At 42.6% G+C, this 22,331-nt stretch overlaps 1 protein-coding gene across 1 annotated transcript in view; it reads left to right on the top strand.

Moving 5' to 3' along the window:
* LOC134350348 (uncharacterized) overlaps positions 1–17,625 on the top strand; it is a 53,654-nt gene extending 36,029 nt beyond the window's left edge. The window contains exon 3 of the mRNA XM_063055418.1: positions 14,795–17,625. Coding sequence (XP_062911488.1) covers positions 14,795–15,303 — 509 coding nt within the window. The 3' untranslated portion in view covers positions 15,304–17,625. The remainder of the gene's footprint in view (positions 1–14,794) is intronic.
* Positions 17,626–22,331: the final 4,706 nt, after the last annotated feature.

Genomic DNA, 22,331 nt, shown 5'->3' with positions numbered 1-22,331 from the left:
AGCCCTTTCACCTCCCTGAGGAATGTTGCAGCTCTACACCTCACCTGTGAGTGTGCTTGGGGTCATCTACTGTATCTGGTGCTCCCGGTGCAGCCTCTTGTATATCGATGAGACCCAATGTAGATCGGGAGACAGCTTTGCTGAGCCCCAAAATTTTCCCGTCCGCCAGAAAAAGTGGGAGCTCGTGGTAATACACATAAGATGCTGGAGGAACTCAGCAGGCCAGGCAGCATCCATGGAAAAGAGTAAACAGTCAATGTTTTGAGCCGAGATCCTTCATCAGGACTGGAAAAAAGAGATGCAAAGTCAAAGTAAGGAGAGGGGAGGGGCAGAAGAAGTACAGGGTAGTAGGTGGTAGGTGAAACCAGAAGAGGGGGAGTGGTGAATTAAAGAGCTGGGAGGTCAAATGGTGAAAGTGATAAAGGTCTGGAGAATAGGGTATCTGATAGGAAAGGTCAGAGGTCAGTGGAACAAGGGGATGGTGGAGGAGCACCAGAGGGAGGTTATGGGCAGGTAAGGAAATAAGGCAAGAGAGAGAAATGGGAATTTGGAATGGTGAAGGTGGGGGTGGGGGCAACTATCGGAAGTTCGAGAACCTATGTTCGTGCCATCAGGTTGGAGGCTACCCAGAATGAATAGAAGGTGTTGCTCTACCAACCTAATGGTGGCCTCATCACGGCAGTAGAGGAAGCCATGGGCTGACATGTTGGATTGGGAACAGCAAGTAGAATTGAAATGGGTCGGCTCTGGAAGATCCCACTTTTTGATGGCGCTTACGTGCTCAGAGAAGCAGTTTCCCAGTCTGAGTTGGGTCTCACAGATATACATGAGACCGCACTGGGAGCACTGGATACAGTGGATAACCCCAACAGACTGACAGGTGAAGTGCCACCTTACCTGGAAAGACTGTTTGGAGCCCTGAACGGTAGGGTGGGAGGAGGTGTAGGGGCAGGTGTAGCACCTGTCCTGCTTGCAAGGATACATATCAGGAGGAAGATCAGTGGGGAGGGCTAAATGGACAAGGGAGTCGTGTAGAGAGTGATCCCTGTGGGAAGTGGAAAATGAACAGGAGGGAAAGATGTGCGTGGTGGTGGGATCCCTTTGGGAAAGATGGAAGTTATGGAGAATTATGTGCTGGGCGTGGAGCCTAGTGTGGTGATAGATAAGGACAAGAGGAACCCTATCCCTGTTAGGGTGTTGGGTTAATTGGGTGAAGGCAGTCGTACGCAAAATGGAGGAGATGCGGACGAGAACAGTGTTAGTGGTGGAAGAAGGAAAGTTCCTTTCTTTGAAAAGGGAGGACATCTCATCATTTCTCGAATGAGAAGGAAAGAGAGGTGTCAGAAATGGACCAGTTAAATTTGAGACCAAAGTGGAGGTTGGAGGCAAAGTTGATGAAGTTGACGAGTTTGAATTAAATTGACTTTATTACTTACTTTCTTCATATACATGAGGAGTAAAAATCTTTACGCTATGTCTCCGTCTAAAGGTGCAATGTGCAATTCATAGTAATTTATAATAAATAGCACGTACAACAGGAAGTCAATGTAACATGTAAATACAGTTGTGTCAGCATGAATTAAGCTGTCTGACAGCCTGGTGGAAGAAGCTGTCCCAGAGCCTGTTGGTCCTGGCTTTTATGCTCTGGTATCACTTCCCAGATGGTAGCAACTGGAACAGTTTATGGTTGGGGTGACTCTGGTCCCCAATGATCCTTCGGGTCCTTTTTACACACCTATCTTTGTAAATGTCCTGAATAGTGGGAAGATGTGCTGGGCTGTCCACACCATTCTCTGCAGAGTCCTGTGATAGAGGGAAGTACAGTTCCCATACCAGGCAGTAATGCAGCCAGTCAGGATGCTCTCAATTGTGGCCCTATAGAAATTCTTAGGATTTGGGGTCCCAAACCAAACATCTTCAACCGTCTCAAATGGCACAACAGCAACTCTTTCACCACACAGCCGGTATGTACAGACCATGTGACATCCTCAGTGATGTGTATGCCGAGGAACTTAAAGTTGTTCACCCTCTCAACCCCAGATCCATTGATGTCGATAGGTCTGTCTCCATTCCTCTTGTAGTCCACAACCAGCTCCTTTGTTTTTGCGACATTGAGGAAGAGGTTGTTTTCTTGACACCGCTGTGTTAGAATGATGACTTCTTCTCTGTAGGCTGCCTCATTATTATTTGAGATTAGTGTAGTGTCGTCACCAAATTTAATTAGTACATTGGAACAGTGTGCGGCGATGCAGTCATGGGTATAAGGAGGGGGCTTAGGACACAGCCCTGTGGGGCACCTGTGTTGAGAGTCAGAGAGGTGGAGGTGAGGGAGCCCACCCTTACCACCTGCCGGCGATCTGACAGGAAGTCCAGGATCCAGCTACACAAGGCAGAGTGAAGGCCAAGGTCTCTGAGCATCTCCTTGAGTCTGGAGGGAATTATGGTGTTGAATGCTGAACTGCAGTCCAAGAACAGCATTCTCACATAAGCGTTCTTCTCCAGATTGCATGGGTGTAGAAAGCAGCACCAATGCAGTCATCGATGTGGCACAGGAAATGTTAGGCAGTGATACTTGTGTAGGCTTGGAACGTAGCCAGTTCCATGTACAGTTGAAGTCAGAAGTTTACATACACCTTAGCCAAATACATATAAACTCAGTTTTTCACAATTCATGACATTTAATCCTAGAAAACATTCCCTTGGGTCAGTTAGGATCACTACTTTATTTTAAGAATGTGAAATGTCAGAATAATAGTAGAGAGAATGATTTATTTCAGCTTTTATTTCTTTCATAACTTTTCCGGTGGGTCAGAAGTTTACATACACTTTGTTAGTATTTGGTAGCATTGCTTTAAGTTGTTTAACTTGGGTCAAAAGTTTTGGGTACCCTTCCACAGGCTTCTCACAGGAAGTTGCTGGAATTTTGTTCCATTCCTCCAGATAGAACTGGTGTAACTGAGTCAGATTTGTAGGCCTCCTTGCTCACACATGCTTTTTCAGTTCTGCCCACAAATTTTCTATCGGATTGAGACCAGGGCTTTGTGATGGCCACTCCAACACCTTGACCTTGTTGTCATTAAGCAACTTTGCCACAACTTTGGAGGTATGCTTGAGGTCATTCCATTTGGAAGACCCATTCGCAACCGATCTTTGACTTCCTGGCTGATATCTTGGTAGACCCGTTGTCTCTGCCTGCTCCTGCCCCACTGTACTTGTGTCTGCATAACTTCACTCTAATTTTTTAAATTCTTTTTATTTTTTTATTACAAACAAAAAAACAAAAAAAATACAGCACATCCACAAAAACCACGACCTTAACAAAATCAAATTAAATATTGAGCAGCAAGAGGGAGAAAAATATAAAGGCAAAAGTAAACATACACAGCAGAGGTGCACCCACCAAAACACCTCAGTCCTCACCCCGTGAGAAAGTCCAATACAGGGCCCCATATCCTTTCAAAGATGTCCCCTCTGTCCTCATTACACAGTCTCAGTCTCTCCAAATGTAAAGTATTTGCTAGTTCTCTCAGCAACAGATCGTACGTAGGCACAGAGTCCATTTTCCACATTTGCAGGATTAACTTCTTAGCAATCACTATGCCAAACAATACAGCCTTTTTTTCATACTTATTGGCTGAAGATAAGGAGATTGTTACTTCAAGGATGGCTATGAGCAGGTCTGGTTCCAACCACTTCCCAAAAGCCTCAGAGAAATTGTGAAAAATACTTTTCCAGTATGCATAAAGCTTATGACATGACCAGAATGAATGTGACAAGTTACTGTTCACAGATTTACATCTATTACAAACTGGTGAAAGATCAGGGTAGAAACTGTGCAAATTTTCTTTGGAATAATGGAGTCTATGTATTGTTTTCAACTCCATAAGTCTGTGTCTGATGCTGACTGAACAATCATGTATACTCTTTGAACACCCATCCCAGACCTCCTCTGTCAGTTCTATATCCAATTCATCCACCCATGCCTGTTGAAGACCTGCAGTATTCACCCGAGCTCCATTATGTACGATCTGATAAAAGTAGGATACTCCACTACGAGTAAAAGAATCAAATTTATTTATTGCCTCCAGGGACTCATGTTTGTCTAAAACTTCAAAGTTAGGTATATATTTCCTAACATGATCTCGAATTTGTAGATATCTAAAAAAACTAGAAGCAGGGATATTGTAAACTGCTTGTAACTGCACAAATGAGGCAAAGTTTCCATTAATATATAGCTCACCTACACTACAGATGTCTCTCTGTTTCCAGGTAGAAAAGACATTATTATTCAGGCTAGGCAAAAAAGGAATGATTGTCACAAATCGGAGTGTCAATATAAGTTTTTGGGGCCTTAATGTGTAGTTGAATCTGTTTCCAAACTTTTATAGTGCTGCCAACCATGAAGCTGTTACTAAAATGTGACATATTAACTGCAGCGGGGCTATTAAGGAGAGCTGGTAAGCAAGTCTTCTTACAAAGCACTCGCCCTATGAGTAACCATGCTGGGCACGAGTCTGAGGTAGAGGGTGGGCCTAACTTCACTCTAATTTGTCCCACTTGTCAACACATTCAAGACACTACACATGCTCTCGATCCATAGAACATGGAACAGTACAGCACTGTACGGGCTCTTTGGCCCACAATGTTTTGCCGACATTTAAACTTTGCCTCCCATATAACCCCCCCACCTTAAATTACTCCATATACCTGTCTAGTAATCTCTTAAATTTCACTAGTGTATCTGCCTCCACCACTGACTCAGGCAGTGCATTCCACGCATCAACCACTCTCTGAGTAAAAAACCTTCCTCTAATATCCCCCTTGAACTTCCCACCCCTTACCTTAAAGCCATGTCCTCTTGTATTGAGCAGTGATGCCCTGGGGAAGAGGCGCTGGCTATTCACTCTATCTATTCCTCTTATTATGTTGTACACCTCTATCATGTCTCCTCTCATCCTCCTTCTCTCCAAAGAGTAAAGCCCTAGCTCCCTTAACCTCTGATCATAATGCATACTCTCTAAACCAGGTAGCATCCTGGTAAATCTCCTCTGTACCCTTTCCAATGCTTCCACATCCTTCCTATAGTGAGGCGACCAGAACTGGACACAGTACTCCAAGTGCAGCCTAACCGGACTTTTATAGAGTTGCATCATTACCTCACGACTCTTAAACTCTGTCCCTTGACGTATGAAAGCTAATGCTCCATAAGCTTTCTTAACTACCCTATCTACCTGTGAGGCAACTTTCAGGAATCTGTAGACATATACCCCCAGATCCCTCAGCTCCTCCACACTTCAAAGTATCCTGTCATTTACTTTGTACTCTGCCTTAGAGTTTGTCCTTCCAAAGTGTACCACCTCACACTTCTCTGGTTTGAACTCCATCTGCCACTTCTCAGCCCATTTCTGCATCCTGTCAATGTCTCTCTGCAATCTGCGACAAACCTCTACACTATCCACAACACCAACTTTTGTGTTGTCTGCAAACTTGCCAACCCACTCTTCTACCCTCACATCCAGGTCGTTAATAAAAATCATGAAAAGTAGAGGTCCCAGAACAGATCCTTGTGGGACACCACTAGTCACAAGTCTCCAATCCGAATGGACTCCCTCCACCACAACCCTCTGCTTTCTGCAGGCAAGCCAATTCTGAATCCACCTGGCCAAACTTCCCTGGATCCCATGCCTTCTGACTTTCTGAATAAGACTACTGTGTGGAACCTTGTCAAATGCCTTACTAAAATCCATATAGATCACATTCACTGCACTACCGTCATCTATATGCCTGGTCACCTCCTAAAGAACTCTATCAGGCTTGTTAGACATGATCTGCCCTTCACAAAGCCATGCCGACTGTTCCTGATCAGACTATGATTCTCTAAATGCCCATAGATCCTATCTCTAAGAATCTTTTCCAACAGCTTTCCCAGCGCAGACGCAAGGCTCACTAGTCTATAATTACCCGGACTATCCCTACTACCTTTTTTGAACAAGGGGACAACATTCACCTCCCTCCAATCCTCGGGTACCATTCCCATGGACAACGAGGACATAAAGATGCTAGGCAGAGGCTCAGCAATCTCTTCCCTCGCCTCCTGGAGCAGCCTGGGGAATATTTCATCAGGCCCCGGAGACTTATCCATCCTAATGTATTTTAATAGATCCAACACCTCCTCTCCCTTAATATCAACATGCTCCAGAACATCAACCCCACTCATATTGTCCTCACCGTCATCAAGTTCCCTGTCATTGGTGAATACCGAAGAGAAGTATTCATTGAGGACCTCGGTCATTTCTGCAACCTCCAGGCACATCTTCCCACCTTTATCTCTGATCGCTCCTACCTTCACTCCTGTCATCTTTTTGTTCTTCACATAACTGAAGAATGCCTTGGGGTTTTCCTTCACCGTACTCGCCAAGGCCTTCTCATGGCCCCTTCTTGCTTTCCTCAGCCCCTTCTTAAGCTCCTTTCTTACTTCCCTGTATTCCTCAATAGACCCATCTGCTTCTTGCTTCCTAAACCTCAGGTAATTACTTGGTCCACCTCTGACGCTGCTCTCCCCTTTCTCCATTTCTCTCCAGAGATGGAACAGAATATCTGCTGATATGCTTTATCAATTTACTGACTGTCACAGCTAAAGATCTACTGACCACACTACACTGTCACTTTTAAAAAATGGCATTCCCTTTTCTCTGTTCCTCCATCTCTGCCATATCTGTTTTCAGAATGAAGCGTTCCATTATCGAACATTTAAATTGTCCTCCTTCTGCAAAGAATAGGATAACCTTTCCTCCAACATCGAAATTGCTTTCAACCACATCTCCTCAATTTTCCTCATTTGCTCTCACCCACCCTCCCATCACCACAACAGAGACAGGTTTCTCCTTGTCCTTATCTAGCATCCCACAAGTCTTTGTAATCAGCACATCATATTACATAACATCACCACCAACAGGAACCTGCCACTAAATACCGTGTTCCCTAAACCCACTTTCCACTGACTGCAGATATCGCTCTCATGACTTCATTGTCCACTCAGCCCTCCCCACTGATCTCCTACCTGGCAATTAACCCTGCAAGCAGGACAACTGTTACAGCTGCACCTACACCTTCTCCATCACCACCATTCAGGGGTCCAAACAGGTGAGGAAACACTTCACCTGCCAGTCTGTCAGGGTCATCTAATGTATCATAAAGCTCTAAGATATAGGAGCAGAATCCGGCCATTATCCCATTCATCTGCTCTGCCATTCCATCATGGCTGATCCCGGATTCCACTCAACCCCACACACCTGCCTTCTCACCAGAACCTTTGATGCCCTGACCAGTCAAGAAACTATCAATTTTCACTTTGCAGACCATTCCACAGATTTATGACTCTCTGGCTGAAATAATTCCTCTGTACATCTGTTCTAAATGGTTGCCCCTCAATTTCGAGGCTGTGGTCTCTAATTATGGATACGCCCAGCACAGGAAACATCCTCTCCACATCCACCTTATCGAGTGTTTTCAAAATTCTGTAGGTTTCAAAGAGATCCCTTCGCATTCTTCTAAATTCCATTCAGTGCAGCCCAAAGCTGGCAAACACTCCTCATATGTTAACCCCTTCATTCCCATAATCATCATCGTGAACCTCCTCTGGACTTCCTCCAATGACAACAGATCCTTTTTGAGATATGGGGCCCAAAACTGTTGACAATACTCCAAGTGGGCCTGATCCATGTCTTGTAAAACCTCAGTGTTATCCCCTTGCTTTTATATTCCCTTGAAATAAATGCCAATATTGCATTTGCCTTCTTTACCACAGACTCAACCTGTGAATTAATCTGCTGGGAGTCTTGTATGAGGACTCCTAAGTCCCTCTGGACCTCTGATGTTGAAACCTTCTCCCTATTTAGATATTAGTCCATACTATTGTTCCTTTTACCAAAATGAATTATTACACATTTCCCAACATTGTATTCCATCTGCCACTTTTTTGCCCATTCTTCTAATTTATCTAAGTCCTGCTGCAATCACATTGCTTCCTCAGCACGACCACTACCCCTCCTCCTATCCTCGTATCATCTGCAAAATTGGCTACAAATCCATTTATGCCATTATCCAAATAACTGACAAACAATGTGAAAATCAGAGGTCCCAAATCACTGACAAACAATGTGAAAATCAGAGGTCCCAAATCACTGACAAACAATGTGAAAATCAGCGGTCCCAATACGAACCTCTGAGGAACCGGAAAAGGCCCCCTTTATTCCCACTTGCAGCCCCCTGCCTGTCATCCATTCCTCTATCCATGTCAGTATTTTTCCTGTAATGCCATGGGATTTTATCTTGTTAAGATGCGTCAAGTGTGGCACCTTATCAAAAGCCTTCTGAAAATCCAATTAACTGACATCCACTGCCTCTCCTTTGTCCACCCTGCTTGTTACTTCCTCAAAGAACACTAACAGATTTGTCAGGCAAGATTTCACTTGACAGAAACCATGCTGACTTTGACGTAGTTTATCGTTAGTCTCCAAGTACCCCAAAACCTCATCCTTAATAATGGACTCCAACGCTTTCCCAACCACTGAAGTTAGGCCAGCTGGTCTATAATTTCCTTCCTTTTGCCCTCCTCCCATCTTAAATAGTGATGTGACATTCACAATTTTCCAGTCCTCCAGGAACCTGGTAGAATCAAGTGATTCTTGAAGGATCATAACCAATGCATCTGCTATCTCTGCAGCAACCTCTCCCAGGATTCTGGAATGTTATCCATCTGGTCCAGGTGACTTATCCACCTTAACACCTTTCAGTTTGCCTTGCAATTTTTTCCTTTATAAAACCAATGGCATCAACTCCTGCTCCCCGACACTCACGGACCTCTGGCACACTGCTAGTGTCCTCCACAGTGATGACTGTTTCAAAGTACTTCATAAGAGCGTCCGCCATTTCTTGGTGCCCGATTACCATCTCAACAGCATTTTCCAGTGGTCCAATATCAAATCTCACCCTCTTTTACTCTTTATATAACGGAAAAACATTTGATATCCTGCTTTATGTTACTGGCTAGTTTGCCCTCATATTTCATCTTTTCCCTATGGCTTTTTAGAGGTCATCTCTCAAAGTTTTAAAAACTTCACAATCATCCAACTTCCCCCTCACTTATGCAACATTATATGCCTTTCCCTTGGCTTTGCTGCAGTTCTTAACTTCCCTTGTCAGCCGCGGTTGCCTTCTCCTGCTGTTTGAGAACTACTTCCTCTGTGGGACGTCTATCCTGTGCCTTTGAACTCTCCCCGGTCAGACCCTGTCTAGATAAATCAATTATATATGCTGTCTATTCAAATACCTTCCAATAATTTTCTCACTACTGACCACAGGCTCACCAGCCTAGAATTTCCATATGTATTCTCAGAGCCTTCATCGAACAACAGAGCAATATTAACTCTCCTCTTTTCCTCCGGCATGTTACCCTTGTTAAAGGATGTTGTAATTACCTCTCCAGGGCCCCTGCAATTTCTGCACTAGCTTCACCCATGGTCCAAGAGGCACCTCGTCAGGCCGTGGGGATTTCTGTCTTCATCTACGTACTCTATATATTCATCTCTCTGCATTCCTTTCTTTCTTTCTTTTGAAATCTTTTTATTGAATTAGTACACAAAAGGTAAAACATATAGCAACCAATACATTGTTACGATATAAATATACAGTAATATTAATACACAAAAAACCCCAATGCAAATAATGTAAGTTAGTTATAAAATAACAAGGTAATGTAGTTGTATACTAATTTTCCATAATATCGATAAAGGAGAAAAAAAAATAGAAACCCCACCCCCAAAAAAACCTACCGTACAACTAACCTACAAAGCAAAGCAATGGGCTAACTAGGTAAATAGTAGACTTAAACAGATTAAACAACCACGTCCTCACACCCGACCTCCACTGATAGCAGGTAAAATCCACGAAGGGAGTGTATATATCATCAGAGAGAAAAAAAATAGTTATATTAAATGAAAATATTGAATAAAAGATCTCCAGGTCTGTTCAAATTTAACTGAAGTATCATAAAGATTACTTCTGATTTTTTCCAAATTTAGATACAGTATCATTTGAGAGAACCAAAAAAACATAGTTGGGGCATTAATCTCCTTCCAATGTTGTAGAATACATCTTTTCGCCATTAAAGTAAGAAATGCAATCATTCTACACGCTGAGGGGGATAAATTACTAGAAATTTTAGGTAATCCAAAGGTAGCAGTAATAGGATGGGGAGAAATATCACTATTCAAAACCTTTGAGATAATATTAAAAATGTCTTTCCAAAAAGTTTCCAGAGTAGGACAAGACCAAAACATGTGGGTCAAGGAAGCTATCTCCCCATGACATCTATCACAAAGAGGGTTAATATGAGAGTAAAAACGAGCTAATTTATCTTTAGACATGTGTGCTCTATGGATAACTTTAAGTTGAATTAAGGAGTGTTTGGAACAGATAGTGGAAGTATTGACTAGTTGTAAAATATGAGCCCAGTCATCCGCTGGGATAATAAGACCCAATTCCTTTTCCCAGTCAGTCCTAATCTTATCGAATGGAGCTATCCTAAGTTTCATGATAGTATTATAAATAATAGCCGTTACACCTTTCTGACATGGGTTGAGGTTAATGATAGCATCTAAAATATTTGTAGGGGGTAACGCCGGAAAGGAAGAAAGTATGGTATTTAGGAAATTTCTAACTTGCAAACGTCTAAAACAATGTGTTCTTGGTAAATTGTACTTATTAGATAACTGTTCAAAAGACACAAGGGAGCCATCTGAAAATAAGTCCAAAAGCTGTGATATACCATTTGTCTTCCAAATTTGAAAGGCACGGTCCGTAGAGGAGGGGAGAAAAAATATATTGCCAATAATAGGAATCGCTGGCACAAATTGATTAAGATCGAAAAATTTTCGGAATTGAAACCAGATGCGTAAGGTATGTTTAACTATCGGGTTGCAAACCTGTTTATAGCGTTTCAAATCGGCAGGAAGAGAAGATCATAATATAGAGCCAAGTGCATAGCCTTGAACAGAATGTAATTCCAATACTACCCACTTAGGAATGGATAGTATATCTTGGTCAAGTAACCAAAATTTCATGTGTCGAATATTAATTGCCCAATAATAGAATCTAAAGTTAGGTAATGCCAAGCCTCCATCTCTCTTAGCTTTCTGTAGATGTATTCTACCCAATCTCGGGTTTTTATTTTGCCAAAGAAATGAAGAGATTTTAGAGTCTACTTTATCAAAAAAGGATTTTGGAACAAAAATCGGTAATGCCTGAAATATATATAAAAATTTTGGCAGAATAAACATCTTAACAGCATTAATACGACCAGTCAAAGTTTAATAAAGTGGAGACCATTTAAAGGAAAGTTGTGTAATGTGGTCAATTAAGGGTAAGAAATTAGTCTTAAATAAATCCTTATGTTTACAGGAAATTTTAATCCCAAGATATGAAAAATGATTATTAACCAATCTGAATAACAGGTTTTGATATAGGAACTTGCTTATTAATAGGGAAATGTTCACTCTTATTAAGGTTTAATTTATATCCTGAAAAAAGACTAAATTATGCTAATAAATCTAAAGCAGCAGGAATAGATTTTTGAGGATTAGAAATATATAGAAGTCATCAGCATAAAGTGATACTTTATGAGACTTTAACCCACGAGTTATACCAATAATGTTAGGAGATTCTCGAATAGCAATTGCAAGAGGTTCTAATGCTATATCAAATAATAAAGGGCTAAGAGGACAACCTTGTCTGATACCTTGAAAAAGAGGGAAAAAAAAGGTGAGTTTAGAGTGTTAGGACGAACTGAGGCCATAGGAGAATGGTATAACAATTTGATCCAGGATATAAATTTCATGCTGAAGTTGAACATTTCAAGCACCTTAAATAAGTAAGACCATTCGACCCTGTCAAAGGCTTTTTCAGTGTCTAGGGAAATGACATATTCAGGATCATTTTGTGACAGGATATAGACAATATATATGTGTATGAATATTATAAAAAGAGTGATTCTTAATAAAACCCGTTTGTTCTTCTGAAATAATATAAGGAAGTGCTTTTTCTAGTCTATTTGCTAATAATTTAGAAAAAATCTTACAGTCAACATTTAACAAGGATATTGGTCTATAAGATGCACATTGAGCAGGGTCTTTGTTCTTCTTTAATATTAAAGAGATCGATGCTCTATAAAACGATTCTGGTAGCTTACCAAGCTTTAATGAGGCCTCCAGAACCCTGGATAACCAGGGGACTAATGAGGGTGCAAAAGATCTAAAAAATTCCACGGTAAACCCATCAGGGCCAGGAGCTTTCCCCGAGTTCATAGAAAAAATAACATTCTTATCAGTGGTGAAGGAATTTTCTAACATAGAACATATATCGTGTGAAATCTTAGGGAAGTCTAGGTTATCTAAAAAGTCACACATATGCTTAGAATCTCGTGGAGATTCTGATTGATATAAAGAGGAATAAAAATCAAAAAAGGATTGATTAATCTCAGCTTGATCAAATGTTAGTTGATCTTTTTGATTATAAATCTGATTAATTTGAAATTTAATGGAGTTAGTCTTCAACTGATTAGCCAACAGTTTACCAACTTTGTCACTAAGTATATAAAATTCGATTCTTGTCTTCATTAATTCATTTGCAATAAAGGACGAAAGTAATAAACTGTGTTCCATTTGAAGTTCAGTTCTTTGTTTATACAGCTTCTCAGATGGAGCTGTAGCATATTTCTTATCTATTTCCTTAATCTTGTTGACAAGAACCAGCTCTTCCTTCTTCAACCTTTTCCTCAAAGCAGCAGAGTACAAACTGATCTAGCCACGCATATAAGCTTTAAAAGTATCCCAAAGGGTGTTCATGGATATATCCTCTCATAATCATAGTCATATTTACTGATCCCGGGGGAAATTGGTTTTCGTTACAGTTGCACCATAAATAATAAATAGTAATAAACCATAAATAGTTAAATAGTGAAAAGTAAATTATGCCAGGAAATAAGTCCAGGACCAGCCTATTGGCTCAGGGTGTCTGACCCTCCAAGGGAGGAGTTGTAAAGTTTGATGGCCACAGGCAGGAATGACTTCCTGGAGGGACTTGTTCTGGAGCTGCTCCGGCTATGGTCAGGCCACACTTAGATCCCCTCCAGTTCGCCTACCAGCCCCGACTAGGAGTTGAGGATGCCATTGTCTTCCTGCTGAACCGTGTCTACGCCCGCCTGGACAAGCCAGCGAGCACTGTGAGGGTCATGTTTTTTGACTTCTCCAGTGTGTTCAACACCATCTGCCCTGCTCTGCTGGGGGAGAAGCTGACAGCGATGCAGGTGGATGTTTTCCTGGTGTCAAGGATTCTTGATTACCTGACTGGCAGACCACAGTACGTGTGCTTGCAACACTGTGTGTACGACAGAGTGGTCAGCAGCACTGGGGCTCCACAGGGGACTGTCTTGTCTCCTTTTCTCTTCACTATTTACACCTCGGACTTCAACGACTGCACAGAGTCTTGCCATCTTCAGAAGTTTTCTGATGACTCTGCCATAGTTGGATGCATCAGCAAGGGAGATGAGGCTGAGTACAGGGCTATGGTAGGAAACTTTGACACATGGTGTGAGCAAAATTATCTGCAGCTTAATGTGAAAAAGACTAAGGAGCTGGTGGTAGACCTGAGGAGAGCTAAGGTACCGGTGACCCCTGTTTCCATCCATGGAGTCAGTGTGGACATGGTGGAGGATTACAAATACCTGGGGATACGAATTGACAATAAACTAGACTGGTCAAAGAACACTGAGGCTGTCTACAAGAAGGGTCAGAGCCGCCTCTATTTCCTGAGGAGACTGAAGTCCTTTACCATTTGCTGGACGATGCTGAGGATGTTCTACAAGTCTGTGGTGGCCAGTGCGATCATGTTTGCTGTTGTGTGCTGGGGTAGCAGGCTGAGGTTAGCAGACACCAACAGAATCAACAAACTCAGTTGTAAGGCCAGTGATGTTGTGGGGATGGAACTGGACTCTCTGACGGTGGTGTCTGGAAAGAGGATGCCGTCTAAGTTGCATGCCATCTTGGTCAATGTCTCCCATCCAGTACATAATGTACTGGTTGGGCACAGGAGAACATTCAGCCAGAGACTCATTCCACTGAGATGCAGCACTGAGCATCATAGGAAGTCATTCCTGCCTGTGGCCATCAAACTTCACAACTCCTCCCTTGGAGGGTCAGACATCCTGAGCCAATAGGCTGGTCCTGGACTTATTTCATAATTTACTGGCATAATTTACATATTGTTATTTAACTATTTATGGTTCTATTACTATTTATTATTAATGGAGCATCTGTAACAAAAACCAATTTCCCCCGGGATCAATAAAGTATGACTATGACCATGACGCTCTGTGTTGCAACTCGGTAGAATGATTCTAATGTCCACCCAGTACATTATGTAGTGAATGGGAGACATTGTTCAAGATGGCATGCAACTTGGACAGCATCCAAGTACTGTGTACTGTTAATTGTAAAAAAAAATCAATCTGTTCATTCATAAAGTTAACAAAATCCAAGTCCTGAAGCAACAGCGGATTAAAACGCCATTGTGTATTATTTTGCGAATTGGCCAATAATTTAATAGAAAACTTAAGTGGAGCATGGTCCTAAATGGTTATAGAGTCATATTCACATATAAATACTGAAGAAATAAGACAGGAGTCAATAAAAAAAATAATCAATTCTTGAGTAACAGTGATGAACATTTCTTTCTTCAGGAGTTATAACTGCCATCGCTTGTGAAATCGGTAGAGCCAATGCAGAGGACAATTGTCGATTGATCAGGAGACAAGTGCAAAGAGAAGAGGAGTACATTTCAAAGTGTTCAAGGGATCTGGAATCCTGTATCTCCCGCATCAAGGAGACAATGGATGAGATTGACCGTACAGTAAAAAGAAGAAAAAGTGTGGAAGATCAACTCGATAGCCTACACGAGCTGCTGAAAAATCATTTTGAATTTGATTCCCAGCTGAAACACGGGACAGTTGCTGTCAGTGGACTGCTTGGTAAAGTGGAAGTGTTGAAGTTTCGCAGTAAGAAATTCTGTAACGTGGATGCACTGGTCGTTGTTCTCAATGACATCATTGCCCACATATTAAAGCTGCCCAACCTGCTGGAAGGGAAGGTGCTGCAGCTGGAGGCTTCCACTGTTAAGAAGCTGGAATCTCTCAGTGGTCAGCTGAAGGCCATTGAATCGCAAGGTTCAGATGTCAGTCAGTGGTGTTAATGGCGATGAGCACAGTAATTGTGTACATCGTACTGTGCTACTACAGAGAACTGATGTGAACCAAGCTTTCTCACTCTGTCTTTTCCTATTCCTGGCATTTCATTCACTCATCTGGAGTCAAGTAGAAGAGGAACAAGCTCACTGAGTCCAAGTCACCAACAACCACCCAGTTACATTCAATAGGCAATAGGTGCAGAAGTAGACCATTCTGAGATCATGGCTGATCATCTACTATCAATACCCGGTTCATGCCTTGTCCCCATAACCCTTGATTCCCCTATCCATAAGATACCTATCTAGCTCCTTCTTGAAAGCATCCAGAGAATTGACCTCCACTGCCTTCCGAGGCAGCACGTTTCACACCTCCACAACTCTCTGGGAGAAGAAGTTCCTCCTCAACTCTGTCCTAAATGACCTACCCTTATTCTTAAACCATGCCCTCTGGTACTGGACTCTCCCAGCATCTGGAACATATTTCCTGCCTCTATCTTGTCCAATCCCTTAATAATCTTATATGTCTCAATCAGATCCCCCCTCAATCTCCTTAATTCCAGCGTGTACAAGCTCAGTCTCTCTAACCTCTCTGCGTAAGACAGTCCGGACATCCCAGGAATTAACCTAGTGAACCTACGCTGCACCTACTCCACAGCCAGGATGTCCTTCCTTAACCCTGGAGACCAAAACTGCACACAATACTCCAGGTGTGGTCTCACCAGGGCCCTGTACAAATGCAAAAGGATTTCCTTGCTCTTGTACTCAATTCCCTTTGTAATAAAGGCCAGCATTCCATTAGCCTTCTTCACTGCCTGCTGCACTTGCTCATTCACCTTCAGAGACTGATAAACAAGCACTCCTAGATCTCTTTGTATTTCTCCCTTACCTAACTTCACACCATTCAGATAATAATCTGCCTTCCTGTTCTTGCTCCCAAAGTAAATAACCTCACACTTATTCACATTAAACGCCATCTGCCAAGTTTCTACCCACTCACCCAGCCTATCCAAGTCACCTTGAATGCTCCTGAAATCTTGCTGATGTTATTCACAATGCCTTCCTCTAAATCATTGACGTAAATCGTAAACAGCTGTGGTCCCAATACCGAGCCCTGTGGCATCCCACTAGTCACCACCTGCCATTCCAAGAAACACCCATTCACTGCTACCCTTTGCTTTCTATCTGCCAACCAGTTTTCTATCCATGTCAATATCCTCCCCCCAATGCCGTGAGCTCTGATTTTACCCACCAATCTCCTATGTGGTACCTTATCAAATGCCTTCTGAAAGTCAAGGTACACCACATCCACTGGATCTCCCGCGTCTATCTTCCTGGTTACGTCCTCGAAAAACTCCAATAGATTAGTCAAGCATGATTTGCCCTTGGTAAATCCATGCTGGCTCGGCCCAATCTTATCACATTCATCCGGAAGTAATCTCATTTTTGAATCTCTCCATGTTCCCACCAAATGTCTCCCTGATTCCAAGTTTGAAGTACATTTATTATCAAAGTTTGTATATGTTACCGTACACTGCCTTGAATTTAAAGTCACGGACCTTCTCCGATCTCCTCATGAGGACTGACTCAGGGACTTCTGTCTTCCTCCTGTAGTCAGTGCTTTGGTTTTTGCTGAGATTGAGTGAGAGTTTGTTATTAATGCACCATTCACCAGATTTTCAATCGCCCTCCTGTGTGACAATTTATCACTGCCTTTGATTTGGCCAACATCAGTAAATTTAAATGTGACTTTGGAGTTATACTTAGCCACACAATCATTGGTTTAAAGTGACCTTTTACCTGTTCAATGATTCTACCACTTATTGACCCTCTCATAGCAATTTAGAGTGATTTCAGACCCTGATAAAAACCCACCTCTCTCAGTCAATTGAACAGGATACACATCACTGTCTGTGTTAAGTTGGGTTTCAGCTAAAGGCAAGGGGCAACTTAGGAATGTTGTGTTAGACGATCAGGATGATGGAATTGGGAGAAGGCTCTAGAGAAAACAGGGAAAAGAGAGATTTGTGACAGACACTGGTGGGGTTTGTAGTCTTTTTGATGGGAGATTCAGTGAGGATATCAGGAAAGATGGCTGTAGGATTTGATCTAATGGGAAAAGGAGATTTCAAGGAGTGCTCGTGAGATGAAGGAGTCCAAGATGGAAGTTCTGCCGGTGACTGGTGATGAGAAGTCAGCACCATGAGTAATGGTCACACCCAACCTTTGGACATATGAGTTCCAACGCATGTGCACAGTCCGAGTGGTTTAGTTGAAATGAGCCCTGTTTTCCCTTTTTGTTTCCTCTTCATCACTGTTTGATAAAGCTGAAATTAGTAAATGCATTTTCTTTATAATTGTATGTGGTGTATGATGTTATTTCTTTCTGACGGATAATTGTGTGTGGGCAGTATTTACACATCATTCGCTCAAATTAACGTTCTGTTAATCAAAACATCACAACATTCCTGTTCGGTTGGACCCAAACCGGACCGACCTGAGATGTATATTGTTTAAGAATGGTGGCCTCCTTACCACTGAGTCCAGTGGCTGTGAGCAGAGGTAGCTCGCGAGCTGTTCCATATCAGCTCGGAGAAGTCAGGGGTGGGGAGTACACACAGTATCAGAGCTTTGATGTACAAACACTTTACAGATTCTTTTACACAACCAAAGCAGGCCAACAACAATAGTAACATAGAAGACTTATTCACATCTAAGGGCCTGAACATCTCCCTCCACTACAAAAGGATCATTAATTTCAGGCAATCCAGCCAGAAACTTTCTCAAATTCATTGAGAGGATGCAGAGCTGGGCAGAGACGTGGCAGCCAGAGTTCATTCCAGAACGTCAAACTTTGGATGGCAGAGTACAACATTAATTGTAAACAAAAGTGATTCTGCAGTTGCTGAAGATCCAGAGTAAAACACATGAAAATAATGGAGGAACTCAGCAGGTCTGGCAGCTTGTATAAAAATGAATAAAGAGTCGAAGTTTTGAGCTGAGACCCTTCATCAGGACACAGGAGGCTCTACAGAGAAGAGCACAAACTCACTCAACCCATCCTCAGAAGACATGCCCTCTCGTCCAGGCAGAATCTGGGTAAATCTCATCTGTACCCCTCTAGTCTTGGCAACATCCTGGGTAAAACTTCCTCGTGCTTCCTCTAATGAGGTGTCCAGAACTGAACACAATGTTCCAAGTATCTTCTGACACGCTGCTGCCTGGAAGGAGTTTTGTACGTTCTGCCCGTAACCGTGTGGGTTTCCTCCGGGTGCTCTGGTTTCCTCCCACAGTCCAAAGAGGAACTGGTCAGTAGGTTAATATGACATTGTAAATTGTCCCATGATTAGACTAGGGCTAAACCAGGATGCAGGCCGGCATGGCCTGAGGAGCTGGAAAGGTCTACTCCATGCTGTATCTCAATAAAATAAAATAAACCAGGGTTTTATAGAACTGCAATATTTCAGCAGTGGGATTTCTGGGGATTGACAAGGAGGTACAGCTGAGGAGGGGGTAAGGCTGTTATTTTCCTTTAATCCATGACCTTTGACTTGGTACAGACAGAAAAAGAACAGTCCGGCAGTGGAACGATCAAGATGTCTGAATTCAGGGAACCTCACAGGCTCCCCCTTGTGGGCAGTGCATCCAGCTGCAGCTCCTGTCAGACCAGTTCAAGGAACCAGAGGTGCATTTGGACATACTCAGGGGACTGAGGATGTCAAGGATGTTTTTGTGAGTAGGTCACACCTAAGTTACAGGCCACAGAGAGATGTAGTTCATCCCCAGCTTCTCCGGGACATCAGAGGGTGAGCAATTAAATGTTGGTGCAACCTGTGAAGCCCACATCTCCTCGATGTTGTCGTTTCAGATCAGTGATTGATGCACAGTAAGATCTTCTACTCACTCTGCTCTTGAAAAGCTTTGATAACTGTAAGAACCTGAGAATCAGAAGTAGAAGCAGGCCATTCAGCCACTCAAGCTTGTTCTGTCATTCAAAGTCATAGAGTGATACAGCACAGAAACAGGCCCTTCTGCCCATCTAGCCAATGCCAAATTATTCTGACTAGTCCCATTGACCTCCACCTGTGCCAAAGTCCTCCATACATCTCTCATCTACATACTCATCCAATCTTCTCTTAAATGTTGAAATCAAACCCACATCTACCAATTCTGCTCATAGTTCATTCCACACTCACACCACCCTCCAAGTGAAGTTTCCCTTCAGATTCCCCTTAAAATTGCACCTTTCACCTTTGATCAATGCTCTCTAGTTCTAGTCTTGTGACACCACTTCCAATGAATTATGGTCCTGTCTTCCCTACAGCACTCCTCAGCCAGGATGGAATAGCACAGCAGCCTAGATGGGCTGAATTACACAATTCTGCATGCATGTCTTATGATCTGAGGCAACAAATGCAATTGCCAACAGGAAGTAAACAAGCTAGTATCCTGATGCAATCACAACAGCTTGGAGCTGAATGCCCTTGAAACCGTGGAGATGCATATCAAGATAAGGAGAAATATGTCTCCTCTCCACACTCTCATCATCAACAACTCTACAGTTAGCACCATTTCAATGGTGATGTCCGGTCCCTGGACTTCATTATTTCACAGGACCTCATGTCGGAGACGCATATCTCCTTCATTAACAATGCGCCTCAGCAGAGGATGTACTTCTTAGAGCCATAACGTCATAGAAAAGCACAGTACAGAAACAGACCCTTCGGCCCATCTCATCCATACCGAACCAATTATACTGCCTACTTCCATCGACTGCAACGCCATAACACTCAACACCCCTACCACGCATGTACGTATCCAGATTTCTCTTAAATGTTGAAATCGAGCTTACATGCACCATTTGTGCTGGCATCTCATTCCACGCTCATGAGTCACTGAGTCTTGAAATTTCCCCTCACATTTCCCTTAAACATTTCACCTTTCACCCTTAACCCATGACCTTCGGTTGCATTCCACCCAACCTCTTACCCCATCTATACCCCTCATAACTTCGTGTGTACCCCTCTCAATCTTCTATGTTCCAAGGAATACAATCCAAACCTACTCAACCTTTCCTCATAATGCAAGTCCTCCAGCCCCAGCAACATTCTTCTAAATTTTCTCTGTACTCTTTCAACCTTACTTACATTTTTTCCTGTCAGTAGGTGACCAAAACTCCTAATTAGGCTTCACTAATGTATGATACAGCTTCAACATAACATCCCATCTATTTTACTCAGTACTTTAAATTATGAAGACCAATGTGCCAAAAGGTTTCTTTATGACTATGTACATGTGACACCATTCAAATGAATTATGGTCCTGTATTCCCTACAGTAATCCTTAGTGTCGTAACGTTCACTGTGTAAGACCTACCCAGGTTGGTCCTACTGAAATACAACAGTTCGCTCTTATGTGAATTATATTTCATCTGCCATTTTTCCAGCTGCTTCAGCTTGTGCTGCAAGACGTGATAGCGTTCCTCGTCATCCACTACATCTTTAATCTTGGTGTCACCCACAATTTTTCTGATCCAGTTAACCACATTATCATCCTGATCATTGATACAGATAAGAAACAACAAATGACCCAGCACCAATTCCTGCGGCTCACCACTAGTTACAGGCCTCCAGTCAGAGAGGCAATCATCTCCTTCACTCTCTGGCATCTTCCACTAAGCCAATGTCTAATCTAATTCACTACCTTATCCTGAATGCGCGGCGACTGACCCTTCCTGACCAACTTCCTATGTGGGACCTTGTCAAATGCCTTGCTAAAGTCCATGTACACAACATCCACTGCCTTGCCTTCATCCATTTTCTGCGTAAATTCCTCGAAAATCTCTATAGTATTGGTTAGATATGACCCAACATGCACAAAGCCATGCTGACTATCTTTATTCAGTCCATGTGTATCCAAATATTCAAATATCTTACAATAACTTTCCCATGACTGATGTCAGACTCAGTGGCCTATAATTTCCTGGTCTACTTTCAGTGCTTTCTTGAACAGGAGAACAACGTTGGCTACCCTGCAATCCTCTGGTGTCTCACCTGTCACTAAGGATGATTTAAATATCTCTGCAAGGGCCCTGGAAATTTTTGCACTTGACTCCCATAGGGTCTGAGGGAATACCTTGTCAGGCCCTGGGGATTTATCCACTCTAACTTGCCTCATGACTGCAGCATCTCCTCCTCTAATCTGTATGGAGTCCATGAAGTCAGTGCTGCTTTCTCTCACTTCCAGACTCTGTGTTCATCTCCTGAGTAAATACAGGAGCAAAAAATTCATTTTAGATTTCCCCCATTTCTTTTGGCTGCTCACATTGATTACCACTCTGATCAATTTTGCCCCTTGCATTCCCTTTGCTCTCAACATATCTGTAGTATCCCTGATGTTTCTCCTTCATCTTGTCTGCTCCGGCATCCTCATGCCTCCTTTTAGCTGTTTCATTCTTACCTGTTCTCTTGCATTTTCTGTACTCCATAAGCACCTCATTTGTTCCTACCTCCTACACATCTCCTTTCTTCTGAACCAGAGTCTCAATATCTCTTGAAAATCAAGGATCCTACACTTGTTATCATTACCATTTATTCTGACAGGCACATAAAAGCTTTGTACTCTCAGAATTTCATTTTTGAAGGCCTCCCACTTACCAAGAGCACCATTGCCAGAAACCAGGCTGTCCCAGTCCACATTTGTCAGATCATTTTTGAAATCATCAGAACTGTCCCTTCTCCAATTTAGAATCTCAACCCACCAGACCTATCCTTTTGCATAATACTTTGCATCTAGTGATCTCAATACCATTAGTATCAAAGTGTTGATTCTCCTTTGTCAATCTTCACAGCTTCGAGCTCTGGAACAAGAATTGTAGATGGGGGCAAACGGCAGGGCAATGTAGACTGATGAGGAGCTTGGAACTCACCCAGTGTCTCCAGGGACCCTCTGGAACCCCTCCCTTTGCAGCGCTGCTGAATGTGAACATCAATACGGATGACCAAATCTACCAGGGCTTCAAAGGTGCAGGGAGGTCC

Source organism: Mobula hypostoma, chromosome 8 (genome assembly GCF_963921235.1).
Source record: "Mobula hypostoma chromosome 8, sMobHyp1.1, whole genome shotgun sequence".
Classification (NCBI taxonomy): domain Eukaryota; kingdom Metazoa; phylum Chordata; class Chondrichthyes; order Myliobatiformes; family Myliobatidae; genus Mobula; species Mobula hypostoma.
The sequence above is the reverse complement of the archived record's forward strand: the minus strand, read 5'-3'. Positions and strand labels throughout refer to the sequence as shown.